The 12,892-nt window shown below is 42.1% G+C and overlaps 1 protein-coding gene across 2 annotated transcripts in view; it reads right to left on the reverse strand.

Annotated features, from left to right (window-relative positions):
- PIK3R1 (phosphoinositide-3-kinase regulatory subunit 1) overlaps positions 1-12,892 on the reverse strand; it is an 86,764-nt gene that overhangs the window by 20,247 nt on the left and 53,625 nt on the right. For both annotated transcript variants that reach the window (XM_082837366.1, XM_082837367.1), the window contains exons 3-7: positions 8,227-8,319; positions 7,715-7,789; positions 1,516-1,647; positions 532-733; positions 240-319 (exon numbers count right to left, since the gene is read on the reverse strand). In XM_082837366.1, the coding sequence (XP_082693492.1) occupies positions 240-319; positions 532-733; positions 1,516-1,647; positions 7,715-7,789; positions 8,227-8,319 (582 nt within the window). The remainder of the gene's footprint in view (positions 1-239; positions 320-531; positions 734-1,515; positions 1,648-7,714; positions 7,790-8,226; positions 8,320-12,892) is intronic.

The following is a 12,892-nucleotide window of genomic DNA, read 5'->3' on the forward strand; positions in this document are numbered from 1 at the left end:
TCCCAGCAACCCTCACCTGAAACCAAGACCATGTAAAAGCCACAAATATCAAAAGCTGGATAATACTGACCCATAGCGCTGCTGCCCAGCTATTTTCCCCTTAAGTCATGAGGTAACATGTTATTATGGATCTCAGTTCCACGAGAAACTTACGGCACTTCAGAGGAGGCTAAAAACCACCATTTTTCAGGCTCTAAAAAACGAACAGTGAGGGAATTTTAAATGTTCCGAAGCATTACCTGGTGCAGGCTGGCGTTCATTCCATTCGGTGGAGATTAAAATTTCTATAACTTTTATGAGGTGTTCAGGATTCTCAGAACTACAAAAAAAAAAAAAAAAAAAAAAGATCCATTAGATACCTTTTTCCCCAAACAACAAACTTATTTTCATTTCTGCATATTCAAATGAATGTGTCTGATGGAACTATGTACAAGCATTTGTGAACTGGTATCTTCAGAAGGAGCTTAATGACCCATAAACTTAGGACCACCCTCATCACCCCAAAATCCAGGTTGCTCTTCTATCACTTACCTGGCTGCTGGGAATCTGAAAAGCAGGGGGCTGAAGAGTTCAGAGAGTACTCTTGCATTCAAAAGATTTTTGCTGGACGTTTGAGAGAGCTTGAAGAAATGTTTTAGCAAATACTGCAGCGTGAGCCAGTACTGATGAGGTATGCTGGGCGACCTAATGAGCTTCTTCAACAGCTGGATGTATTCTTCAGAGCTTTGCACTTCTACAGGTTAAAAAAAGAAAGAAAGAAAGAAAGCAAAAGGAATAAGAGACTGTTTCTAGCTGTTAGTGAATAAACACCTAGAAAATTTCTGTTCTAGCTACCGAGGGATCATTTAAAACCAAGGCATCAGAAACAGCAGACAATACATTTGCTCTTCTCATTAGAAAAGGCATTACGAGAAAGTCAAAATCTCAAGTCAAATGGAAATGCAAGAAACTCTTGGTGTACAAAACCACAAGAAGTTCTCGGTGTGCTGCCGTCCATGGAGCGGCTTCGAGTGTGATTGGCTAATTCGGAGGAGCATCAGATAAGTATCACAGGTTTTAACTTTGAAGGTGACGAACCACAGTTTCCTGTCCCCAAAGCACTTTAACTGAGCATTAGCTCCTAAAACGGAGAGTCCTCTTCCCTCAACTCATTTTCTAATGGCCACTGGAGGAAGCTGATGGGAACATCCCCAGTCCCTGGGTCCTAGTCCGGTTCCCTGAATCCAGGGATGGCACTTGGCACGCTGAGGTATTCGCTGACGTAGTGAACCTTAAAATACTGATAAAAGGTTAACAATTAGCCATTTCAACATGTGGACGGCCTTCCTAAGCAAACTAGAATCTGGCTCTTCTATCGGATGCCCTGGTAAGGGAGGGAATTTGCGCTGATGGGGGTGGGGGCAGACCCCTCCTAACATTTTCTAAGAAATCTCTCTTTATCTGCAGCCCTGGAGTTGACAAGTACATCCACATCTCAAGACACGTTCAGGGAGGTTCTCAGAAGACACAACACACCTGGGGCTAAAGAAACCATTTCATTGTAAATGGCTACTGGAATGACAGGATTTGGTAAGTCCAGGAGATAGCGTTTGAAAGCGTCTGCTAAAACGTGCACATCGATCATTTCCAAGTCCGCGGAGGCAGCATCTATGGTAGAAATATGCAAAAAAAATTTTTTCAGACATTTTATGCATTGGTTGGGCGGATTTTCTGAATGTGCGACTTCAGTGTGACACATGAAAGGAAGCAGTATGAGGACATATGTAAGATGCTTGCATATTTATGAGCAGTGTTTCTTGCAGGGGTTGCTCCTGGCATTTCGAATAGAACATTTTTCCCTTGTGTAGGTCTGTTCCCCACCCTGTAAGCATTTAGCATGAAGGCCCCTGCCCACAATGCCAGGAACACATTCCCAGACTTCGGGGGCAACAAAAAACAGGGCTCCTGCTGTGGGCTGAAATGGTTCCCCTACAATTCATATGCTGAAGCCCCAACTCCCAGCACCTCGGAATATGAATATATTTGGAGACAGGGCCTTTAAAGCGGTGTTTAAATTAAAATGGGGCCATTACAGTGGACCCTAATCAATTTGACTGGTATTATAAGAGGAGGAAATTTGGACAAAGAGACACTGAGGGTGCACGTACAGAGGACAGGCCATATGAGGACACAGCAAGGAAGCGGCCATCTGTAAGCCAAGGAGAGAGGCCTCAGAAGAAACAAAACCTGCCTTGATCTGGGACTTCTAGCCTCCAGAACTGTGAGAAAATAGATTTCTGGGTTTTTTTTTTGTTTTTTGCGGTACGCGGGCCTCTCACTGTCGTGGCCTCTCCCGTTGCGGAGCACAGGCTCCGGATGCGCAGGCTCAGCGGCCATGGCTCACGGGCCCAGCCGCTCCGCGGCATGTGGGATCTTCCTGGACCGGGGCACGAACCCATGTCCCCTGCATTGGCAGGTGGACTCTCAACCACTGCACCACCAGGGAAGCCCAGATTTCTGTTTTTTAAGCCACCCAGTCTGTGGAATGTTGTTATGGCAGCCACAGCAAACAAATGCAGCCCCCCACAATGTTTGCAAGTACGTTCTGGACGGTGGTTCTGCCCTGATTGAGAAGGGTTCTGTTCTAGGGATGGTGAATCACACAGTAAATACTTCCTAAAATTGCAACAAGAAAACATGACGTGCAAATCCATAGATTTCCTAAAATTCGAATTGCTCAATACTGCATATCAGAACTAATATAAATTTAATCCAATAAAGTACAGACTGATTGATTAAACAGTAAGCTATTAGAGAATTTTAGCAGTCGGTCTCAAGAACGGCCATAAAAATGATGTGAACATCTTTGGCATATTTCTCCCTTCTGATTAAGGTATTACTAATATAACTGGTGGGCACTGAACTATCTCAGAAGAAAGATAAGACATGAAGTCTGTCCAGTAAATCTTTCACCTGGAAAACAGGTCAGGCAATTCAACACTGGGGTAGTATGAATCACAGCCGCTCTCTGAGTACTTGGGGTAGAAGGAGGCACACTGCCTGGTGGAAGGAAGGGGTGCTGCGGGCAGGAAGGACCACAGAAGGATGCACACTACTGACAGGAAAGATGACTTGAGGGAAATTATCTGGGGACTTGTGCATGTACTGAGTGGAGAACAGGGGCCCTGACGAGCAGAGTGCTACATTTCTAAACAGCTTTATTAATCGTGGCATTCAAAATAAGTCGGAAAGGAGCGCTGCTGGAAGTGCTGAAACCACTCGGGGTAATCTGGATTTCAGGACCGTTAGAAACGTGTGAGACATTATCAAGAAGTAACCTAGGGCTTCCCTGGTGGCGCAGTGGTTGAGAGTCCGCCTGCCGATGCAGGGGACACGGGTTCGAGCCCTGGTCTGGGAAGATCCCACATGCCGCGGAGCAACTAGGCCCATGAGCCACAACTACTGAGCCTGCGCGTCTGGAGCCTGTGCTCCGCAACAAGAGAGGCTGCGATAGTGAGAGGCCCGCGCACCGTGATGAAGAGCGGCCCCCGCTTGCCACAACTGGAGAAAGCCCGCGCGCAGCAACGAAGACCCAACACAGCATAAATAAATAAATAAATAAATAAATAAATAATGATTAGAAATGAATAGCCGGTAAAAAAAAAAAAAAAAAAAAAAGAAGTAACCTAACTAGGAGATTGACAGGACTGGGTTGTGGCCTAGGAGAGGATGAGAGAGAATCAAAGTTTACTCGCAGGTATTCAGCATGAGAAGGAGAAGTGGCATCCTGGATGCCCATGAACCAGGTGTGATATTATAAAGCACTTAGGCTGAGTTTACAAAGCTTCTTGGACGCATCATCATCAGCCAAACCTGTCCCACTAACTAGGCAGAACTTACGAAAGATAATCGTACAATACCATAGAGCTCAGGAAAGTCCTGAGCTGGTAGCAAGTGTGGATAGGTTAGTTTGAGGAAAAGAATGAAAAGGTGGAGAAGCAAGGGCTTAAATCACTTAAGTGTCCCACAAAGAACAAACCAGAGGCATATGACATCTCTAATAAGTGTGGGGAAGGGCAAGACTGGGTCTCTGCCTAAAGGGTCCACGTGGCAAGTAATGCAACTACTAGTGTGACTGTCACACAAAACTGTGCGTGCATCTCTGTTGGAGCATTCCATAGCCACGCACTCTACAGCAAGCGGCTGCCCCTCCCCCCAAATCTGCCCCCTGTATACTTCATTTAATATCACTTTGCCCAGACAATTCTTATTACTTAATTTGCTCATCCTAAAACACCATTTGGCGATGAGGTATAAACATTAAGATGCGAAAGGTTCCACACGTCCCCCGGCAGGAGTCATCTCTCTATGACACCTGACACTTCCCACTATGGTAACTGCGAGTCTCTCTCCTAGACTGACAGTCCCTCCAAGGCACGGACTGTGGCTCTCACCTGCTCTTCTCACATCCCTCAGTGCTCAGCAGAGAATGTGCTTGTTGAATGTTTGTGAGCTGAGCTACACAAAGTCCTGAGAGTGATGTTCATTCACTGAAGCCCTTCTCCAACACATGAGGTGTATTCCAAAGAGCCTTTATAACCTTTGAATGAAATAACCTTATTTCAAGTCTTTGGATCAGCTCACCTTATGTCAAATTCCACTAGAGCCGATGTAGTATGTTCTATTTATTTATAGACAACTTCTAAAGCTCCTTGGGGTTTCTGATTTCTATTCTAGCAGTCTCCTTTTTCTGCATTAAAGCTATGCTAATGTGCTCTTCCAAGAGCTAGACACATCTGTCATGTGATGACAGTGGAAGTTAGTTCAGAGAGAGCCACCCAATCTTTAGGTCTGGGTTGGGCCGTTTACACCCTCTTCTACCCTGCTTTTCTGAGTCTACTCCTGACGGGCAACGAGCAGACTCTCCAACACTTCACCCCTTCTCCCACTGGAATGGAGTCCCCTCCCCGACTATCTAAGTAAAGGGTTCTCAACTGGGGTCCTCAATTTTGCTGCCCCACCTCCACCCTTAGGAGACATCTCTCAACACCTGGAGACATCTCCAATTGTCACAACCGGGGGAAAATGCCACTGGCATCTAGTGGGTGGAGGCCAGGAGTGCTGCTGAAACCCTACGCACACAACAGCCCCCTCACAACAAAGAATTATCCATCCTAAAATGCCCACAGTGCTGAAGGCTGATGTTTAAAATTGAGGTATCTTGGGACTTCCCTGGAGGTCCAGTGGTTAAGACTCTGTGCTTCCAGTGCAGAGGGGTGTGGGATCGATCCCTGGTCGGGAAACTAAGATCCCACATGCCGTGTGGCACAGCCAACAAAAGAAAAATCTCTACCGTTTCTTTAAAAAAAAAAAAAAAATTAAAATTGAGGTATCTTGACATATAGTATTATATCAGTTTCAGGTGTACCACACAGTGATTTGATATTTGCATATACCATCGTTACACCATCACCACAGTAAGTCTAGTTAACATCCATCACCACACGGAGTCACACACATAGGTTTTTCTTGTAATGAGAACTTTTAAAGGAAAAGCCTAATTCAGATTAAGAGAAACCAAAAGAGAGAGAGAAAGAGAGAAAGAAAATAATTCACACCATTAAAACGAAAAAAAACCAAGAAATAAATATTTTATTTTAGGGCAATATAGTGGGGGAAAAACGAGAATAAGGGCTTTGAGAGTCAGAACCATCTGGATGCAAGTCATGGCGTTACCATCAGCAGTTACTAATATTTATATCACAAGACTGATGTGTGGAGGAAATAAAATAACTCAGCAGGTGCTAATAAATGTAGGCTGTTGTCCTCCACCCATGTCTGTCCTTTTCAGACATTGGTAATTCATGGGGTTGGTTAAAAGCCATACTTTTTGCTTTTAGTGTAAGTGACTTATCTTTGAGCTTCCTCCAGGATATTACGATTTTTTTTATAGACTGAAAACTCCTCAAGCTGGAAACAGTCCTGGAGGATCCTCACTCCTAAATTGAGATAATGTTTACTCTTTTTGTTTTGCCACAAAATTCACTTTTATAGCACAGAATCCAAGGCAAACCAGTTTTCTATGTGTGTTTTGATCTCAAATGCGCAAAGAAAGCTGTCTGTCAAAATATCTTGTTGAAGTGAATTTGGGTTATTTATTCCATCTTACAGGTGGTGTGAAGATTTTTTTAAAGCCAAACTGCATCATTTTGTTTTTGGTCACATTTAAAAACGTAACCGCTCTTTCGCAAATAACTCCCATTTCATCAGTCTCTGAAGTCTAAACACTTCCTGTGACTTTTAACATGTTCGATTTGACCAATTTTCTGACCAAAACAGGTACGTCTATTTCAATTGGCTAGGACAAAACTTGGTGTTTCCTTAACACCCTGGTAAAGCTGTTAGAGATAAAGAAAAACAAGTCTTTTCACCTTGATTTTTCCGCCAGTCAACTTCTAATGACCTACCTCTGGATGTATGTAGGAGGATGTACCCTGTGTGTGTGTAAGACTGACTTCCATGTACAAAGGAAAAATGAAAGTTAAAAAAAAAATTTTTTTTTAAGCTTCAAACATTTGGGCGGTGCATTTCAAGTAAAACTATCGACAGATAAAGATCTAATCTCCTTCTTTTTTCCCAGAAACATCTTTTCTAGAAATTTTCATAAGCTGCCTCGTTTTGAAGCTGCCTCACACTTCAAACTTTTTCGTTTATTAAATGTCATGTGGGCATTCTTTGCATAACTGCACACCTGAAGGTGCTTCTTCCAAAACTGGGTTTCACTCCTTTTGTTTCAAACACCCAAATTCAGTTAAAATAGCGTGAGGCAAAAAATTATTAATAAAAAGAAAAGTACTGGGAGGGAATGAAGGGTCTGAGAGATTTAGAAGTTGATGTAGGAGATGACTTGCTAGAATGATGGCCAGTAAATTTACATTTGTACAGTTTTATTCTGTATGGCAAAGGAGGGCAGGGACAAATAATAAAGCCACCACTTGGTTAAATTAATTGACGTCATTTAACCAATGGTGTGCTTGAGCTGACTTGTACTGGCTCACAATTCTTCCCAAGAGTTCAGTGATGACACATTGGTAGCTTGAAATTAACCACGGTGAGAAGATTTACACCACAGAAGTAGGTAAATGCTACAAACCAGGGCTTTTTCCCCTCCCCCCCCAGAGAGTTGGTTTACCAGCACATTACAGTAGATAACAATATCATGATGTTACTTGATGTAAATATGGCGTGAAAAGGCAAGCAAGCAAGGAAGGAAGACAGAAAGAAAGGGAAAAGAAAAGGAAAAAGAGAGAAAGGGAAAAGGGGAAAGGTCAGAAGAGACCTTTGTTAAATGACATAGACTTATAAATAATTTTTTAACTGGTCCAGATGAATTAGATGTAGCCAATGGCAGGGTCAGAGAAAGATGGTAGATAAGCAGAGGCAGAGAAATCCCAAGATGCTTCTCTCCTCTGCAGTTTCTACAGCACCCAGGGGCTCATGGCTGTGCTGACAGCCAAGTACCTGCAGGCAGGCAGGCACACACACCCCAGCTCAGGAGACAAACATCAGAGGTCTGCCCTCTTACCACAACAGGGCAGAGGGAAGTGTGCATATTTCTGAGCTCCCTTCAAACTGAGAATGTTGCATAGTTAAGCTCACATGTTTTGTGCTTTACCTGAAACAGAAAGGTAAGAATCGCCTTTACCACGTGTATTTCTAGCTCTGTGACACTCACCACAATCAAGAAGCTGTCGTAATTCTGCTGGGTTGCTGGAGCTCTGTGTTCTGTATAGAGTTGAACATTCCAGACCTAGGACACAAAACAGACTGAGTATGCAAAATACAGCTCTCTGGAGAATGTGTGAGCCTGCGGCCAGAGAGACATTCCAGTTTCCATCCAGTGTCTATTCTAGATGTGTACCAAATATTCCTGGAAGTCAACTCCTACTGTTCATCTTATGGCATGTCAATAATTTTGGCAACATCACCTGGCCACTGAGGAGCAAGTTAATTCTCTTTATTAAAACAGGGAGAAGTTAACAGTTTCCATGCAATAACTACATGTTAGTGGAGAGTCAGAAGTCAGACCAAGATTATCTCCCCAGGTCACTGCAACAAACAGCTTGTGGGTCCAGCACAGGTGGCAAGGAGTGTATTTAATGAACGTCCATGAGACAAATACAAATGATAACACCCACGAAATCAGGCCATAACCCGTTAACCGCCTCCCTCTACCAGCTGGATTACCTTTCTTTTCAATGGCTTCCACTAGCTTGATAAGAAGCGGTGGAGCAACGTCAGGAGGGGCGAACTGCTCTGCAAGGTCTGGAAGAGTCGAAGCTGCAAATAAACACAATTGTGCGGTTACGTTTAATCGGGGGTAATCCAACGCAGTAAACATCAGTGAAGAGGACTAGAACACAAAGTCATGTAGTCCTACTGGGATGGCAGCAGCCTCAGGCCGGAACGAGAGGGAGCCCGTGCTGGTCCTGTGTTGAGAAGGCTCCTTGCGGGCCGCCCCCCAGCTGTGCCTCTTCCCACAGTGTGATGAGTTTGGGGGGGCCAAGGGGACACGCCCACTGCTTCTCTCCTAGGACACACTCAGAACACTTCCCAGAAGCTTGGAATCCCTTGCCCCAGTGGCCTCGCGGGCCTCTTCCCCAGGTCCATCCTCCCCAGGGCAGACCTCCCTGCAGGGGTGCCCCTTTGGACCTGGGGAGTGGGCGAGGGCTGTGGGGAGTGGGGGTCAGGATGGAACGGAGTCTGGACGTGCAAAGGTCCTGGCAGCGCAGGGCCAAGCCAGGGGTGGGCTGGGAACCAGCTCTCCCCATATCACCACACTCTCAGGCAGAACTGAGAACCCAAGAACTCTATATACAAATCTAGCTTGCTGGTCATTGTGAAGAAGTAACTTCCCAGGTAGGACAATGGAACGTATCTTACTGAACAGTCTGTTAACAATCAATATACGATTTATAACTTTAAAATATTTAGATACAGGCTTGGCCTTCCTTTTGTATTTTTGCCCCAAGCCCCACAAATGGCGGGGTGGGCTTAATATCAGATCCGAAGCCAGTACAAATGATCCCTGGCCCCTTGAGACTCAGATTAAATCCCCATGGACCTGCTCCTGAAAAGCCTTTAGTTGCTTACATATGTTTTGGTCAGTTAATATAAGAAATGTGATGCTTTCATGAACTTGTGTCCATGCTTTTATTCACATGTTTTACCAAATGATACAAAGGAAATAAAAAAGTCCAATTGGATGACACAAATAATGCCCTTCAACATAACACTGATAACTGTATTTTCACTCCAAAAATATATGAAAGGACAAATATTTTTCTCATAATATACCAGAAGAGGGAGCTAAATATACTCATCTCAAATTTCTCAAAGTGCAAAATATAGGTAAAATGACAGCCTTCATGAAAATACCTACATGTGCAGTCTGTTTATCAGCCATCAATAAATAATCTGTAGACACTTAAGGTTCAATGCTGTGTATATACTCTCACCTAGGAATAGTTAATATAATCTAATAAGAAAGACTAAATACTGACAATTTTGTTTCAATGAGATTTTAGTGGTGTGATTTTTATTATAAGCCATATATCATGTTAAATAAGCACATTTCTAATGAAGCCCATCTTTCTAACAGTGAGTCAGAACAGAAGAACAACAGATTCACAAGACAATAGTCAAGTAAGATTATGTTAAATCTGGACCTCAGAGAATTAAGTATGATTTACGTCATTTCGGAAACCCAGACCCTGCAGCAGAAGACCCTTTTAGGTGGCACTATTTCCCGAGATAGACAGTAACGTGATCTTGCCACCTAACGCTATTAGCCATTCCAAGTACCCAGGATAAAAGGAGAAGAGCTAAGTTATGGAAGAAAATCCTATAGCAGCACTCTCCAGAAGCACTTTCTGTGATGATGGAAACGTTCTATTAGCTGTGCTACCCAGCAAGTGCTCCTGAGCCCTTGAAATGTAGCTATTGCAACGGAGGAAGTGAATTTTTTATTGTCGTCATTTAAAATGAGATAGCTGTATGTAGCTAGTGACCACACTATTGAAGAGCGCAGTCCTATAGCCTGAGCAAGGGCAAGTTTTGTCAGCAACAGATGAAAGATTCCTGAGTTGACTTCGTGCTGCAAAGACCCCACTAACAGCTGTCCCAGAGGACATGGCATCTGGACACGGGGCTTATCAACATCTGAACGCAGGGCACACAAAACTTATCACTGAGTTTCCTGGGCCACTTTGTCCTACTGCAACAGCACTTGAACACATTTCGCACTTCATGAAAGCAGGACAGATACGCCACTGACTTGCCAGACAGTCACGATGCAGAGAGCTGAATGGACACTTCATCTCACTGGTGCTTTCCCCACTGGCCTGTGCCTACGGGTCATCTGGAGAACTTGCCAGGAAGACAGAATGCTGGGTATGACTACAAACCCCCAGAATCAGAGTATCCAGGAATGGAGCTAGTCATCTGTTTTGGGTTAGTAGTAAGTTTTAGGACATGCTGTATATGATAAGCAAATCCATGCGGGTGACCCCCACCCCCTGCCTGAAAAAATCCAGCAATGACGTCGCCCGTATCTGTTAAAATATGAGTATACCCGAAAAGCACTTAAAAATACAAATATCTTGGGGTGGGGGGAGGGATAAATTAGGAGGTTGGGATTAACATATACACACTACTATATATAAAATAGATAACCAACAAGGACCTACTGCACAGCACAGGGAGCTAGACTCAGTATTTTGTAATAACCTATAAGGGAAGAGAATCTGAAGAATATATATATGAAACTGAATCGCTGTGCTGTATACCTGAAACGCAATATTGTAAATCAACTATACTTTAATAAAAAATATCTTGAAAGTTTCATAGTTTTTTTTAGTTAAAAAGCACTGTAAAATAAAAAAAGGAATACTATAAAATGAAAGAGCATAGCATCTCATTCCTCTGATACGTTATAAACTACTTCCCTTTGCCTTAGATTATCAGCTCACAAAAACAGCCTCCCTCATAGATGCCTTCTACACTGAGCAAAATGAAATATCATCCTATCAGCACATGTAACAGAAGGAAAACATAAAGGTAGAGATATATTGTAGAGAAATATTATTAATTGGGACTCACTGTAGCTTCTCTTCTTAACCCTCTCAAACTTACAGATCTCAGCACAGCCAAATGCAAAAAGCTAAAGATTAAACAGTAAATGCATGAACCCACATATCCACACGACACTCATCCAACTAACATGCCTCGTTCTTCTTTTCCTTCCCTCATAAATTACACAGGCATTTTTTTGAATTAAAAAATGAAAAAAAAAAACCTTAAAGTTGGCAACTAAAAATGGAATTACTTAATAAAGGTTTATCTCCTTTCAGAATCTTATCAACACAGTCATTTCTGCAGGCAAATATGAAAGTTAAATTAAGTGATAATTAAAGATTTCACCTAATTGTGACTGAAATATGCACCCAAGAGTTGTTATATTACTGGGTTGGCAAATACTACATATAAAATTGTTTCTGCCACTCTTATTTCTTCACTTCAGCTTGAAGAAGGAGGGGGGAAAAAAAAGCCTTTCCTTAGTCCTTTCAATGTTTCTTTGGCAAAACATGGTAGTTTACTTTCCATGCAGCATATCCTGGGCTGCAAAATATCATTTCTTTCACTCATACAAGTACTACATGAAGTTTCTAAAAAGCATTGTGATGGCTATCAGGTATCTATAACGACATTTTTCTCAAAGTACACCCCAGAATACTTTAAAAAGATAAAAACGAGACATATACATTAGGAAGTACAGGTACTCCTTTGTAACACATCGAGTGAATTTACCACTGAATTTTGTTAATACTGAAAAAAGCTTATTACCCCAATGTATAAAGCATCATAACTGATCAAAGTTTTTCAATGGGAGTTTTAAAAGGTAAATTTTACAAAGAGACAAGGTTTTTTAAAATAACAATTCAAGGATTTCCTATTCTCTAGTACAATATCTATGATTCAATCCATTTCCCCTTTAAAATATTTAAACATATGGGATGTGGAAGCTTCACCCAGTAAGCTTTTAAAGTTCACATTTTCTATTTCGGGCAATAGGATCAATTAAGAGTGAAAGTCTAAAAAGCATTCTAAAGCAAAATATTAATTATTTCAATAATCCTAAAATCAACGATTCCTTTACTTTTATTAAATATACAAGGTCAATATTTACGCTTCCGTTAGATCCCATTTTAAAAAATTCCAACAGGAAATGACAATTGCTAGGAAGTACCAAATTTGGCAAGTTGTTCTTTGAAAAGTCCATGATAAAGTACCACATCATACAGTTCAATAAACTAAAACATAATGGAACTAAATATATATATATATATAGAGAGAGAGAGAGAGAGAGAGACAGACAGACAGACAGACACACACAAAATGTAGAGATCGTACATGGTGGCTATTAAACAAAACACAAATTAGCAGAGCATGCTCCTCATCAAGTTTACATGTAAATTCTCATTTGATTTCACCTTTCAGACAGATTTTTATATCTAAATGAGGAATGCTTTTTGGTTTTGAATCCTGCTGTAGCCAGTGTACACGTCTGGAGAGCCAAGTCCACTCTTAAAACTGGGTGAATTTTAGATTCCTCGACGACAAGCCAACACCAGTTTTTCACTTAGCTGAATCACTTTTCAGCAAAAGAAATCAGTATTACTTAAGGAGAAAGAAGATAAGAAAGAACAGCAAAAGGGTCTAAAAGCAGTGGTGAAGCCAAGACGTGTATTGTTTCAAAAAAAGAGAGGAATCAGCCTTTAACAGGAACACCAATGAAGTAGGTGTCCCAGGTTGTAGAAAGAATTTTTGATGACATATCATAAGTGCTGCATTT

Source organism: Leucopleurus acutus (assembly GCF_964270905.1).
Source record: "Leucopleurus acutus genome assembly, chromosome: 3".
NCBI lineage: Eukaryota > Metazoa > Chordata > Mammalia > Artiodactyla > Delphinidae > Leucopleurus > Leucopleurus acutus.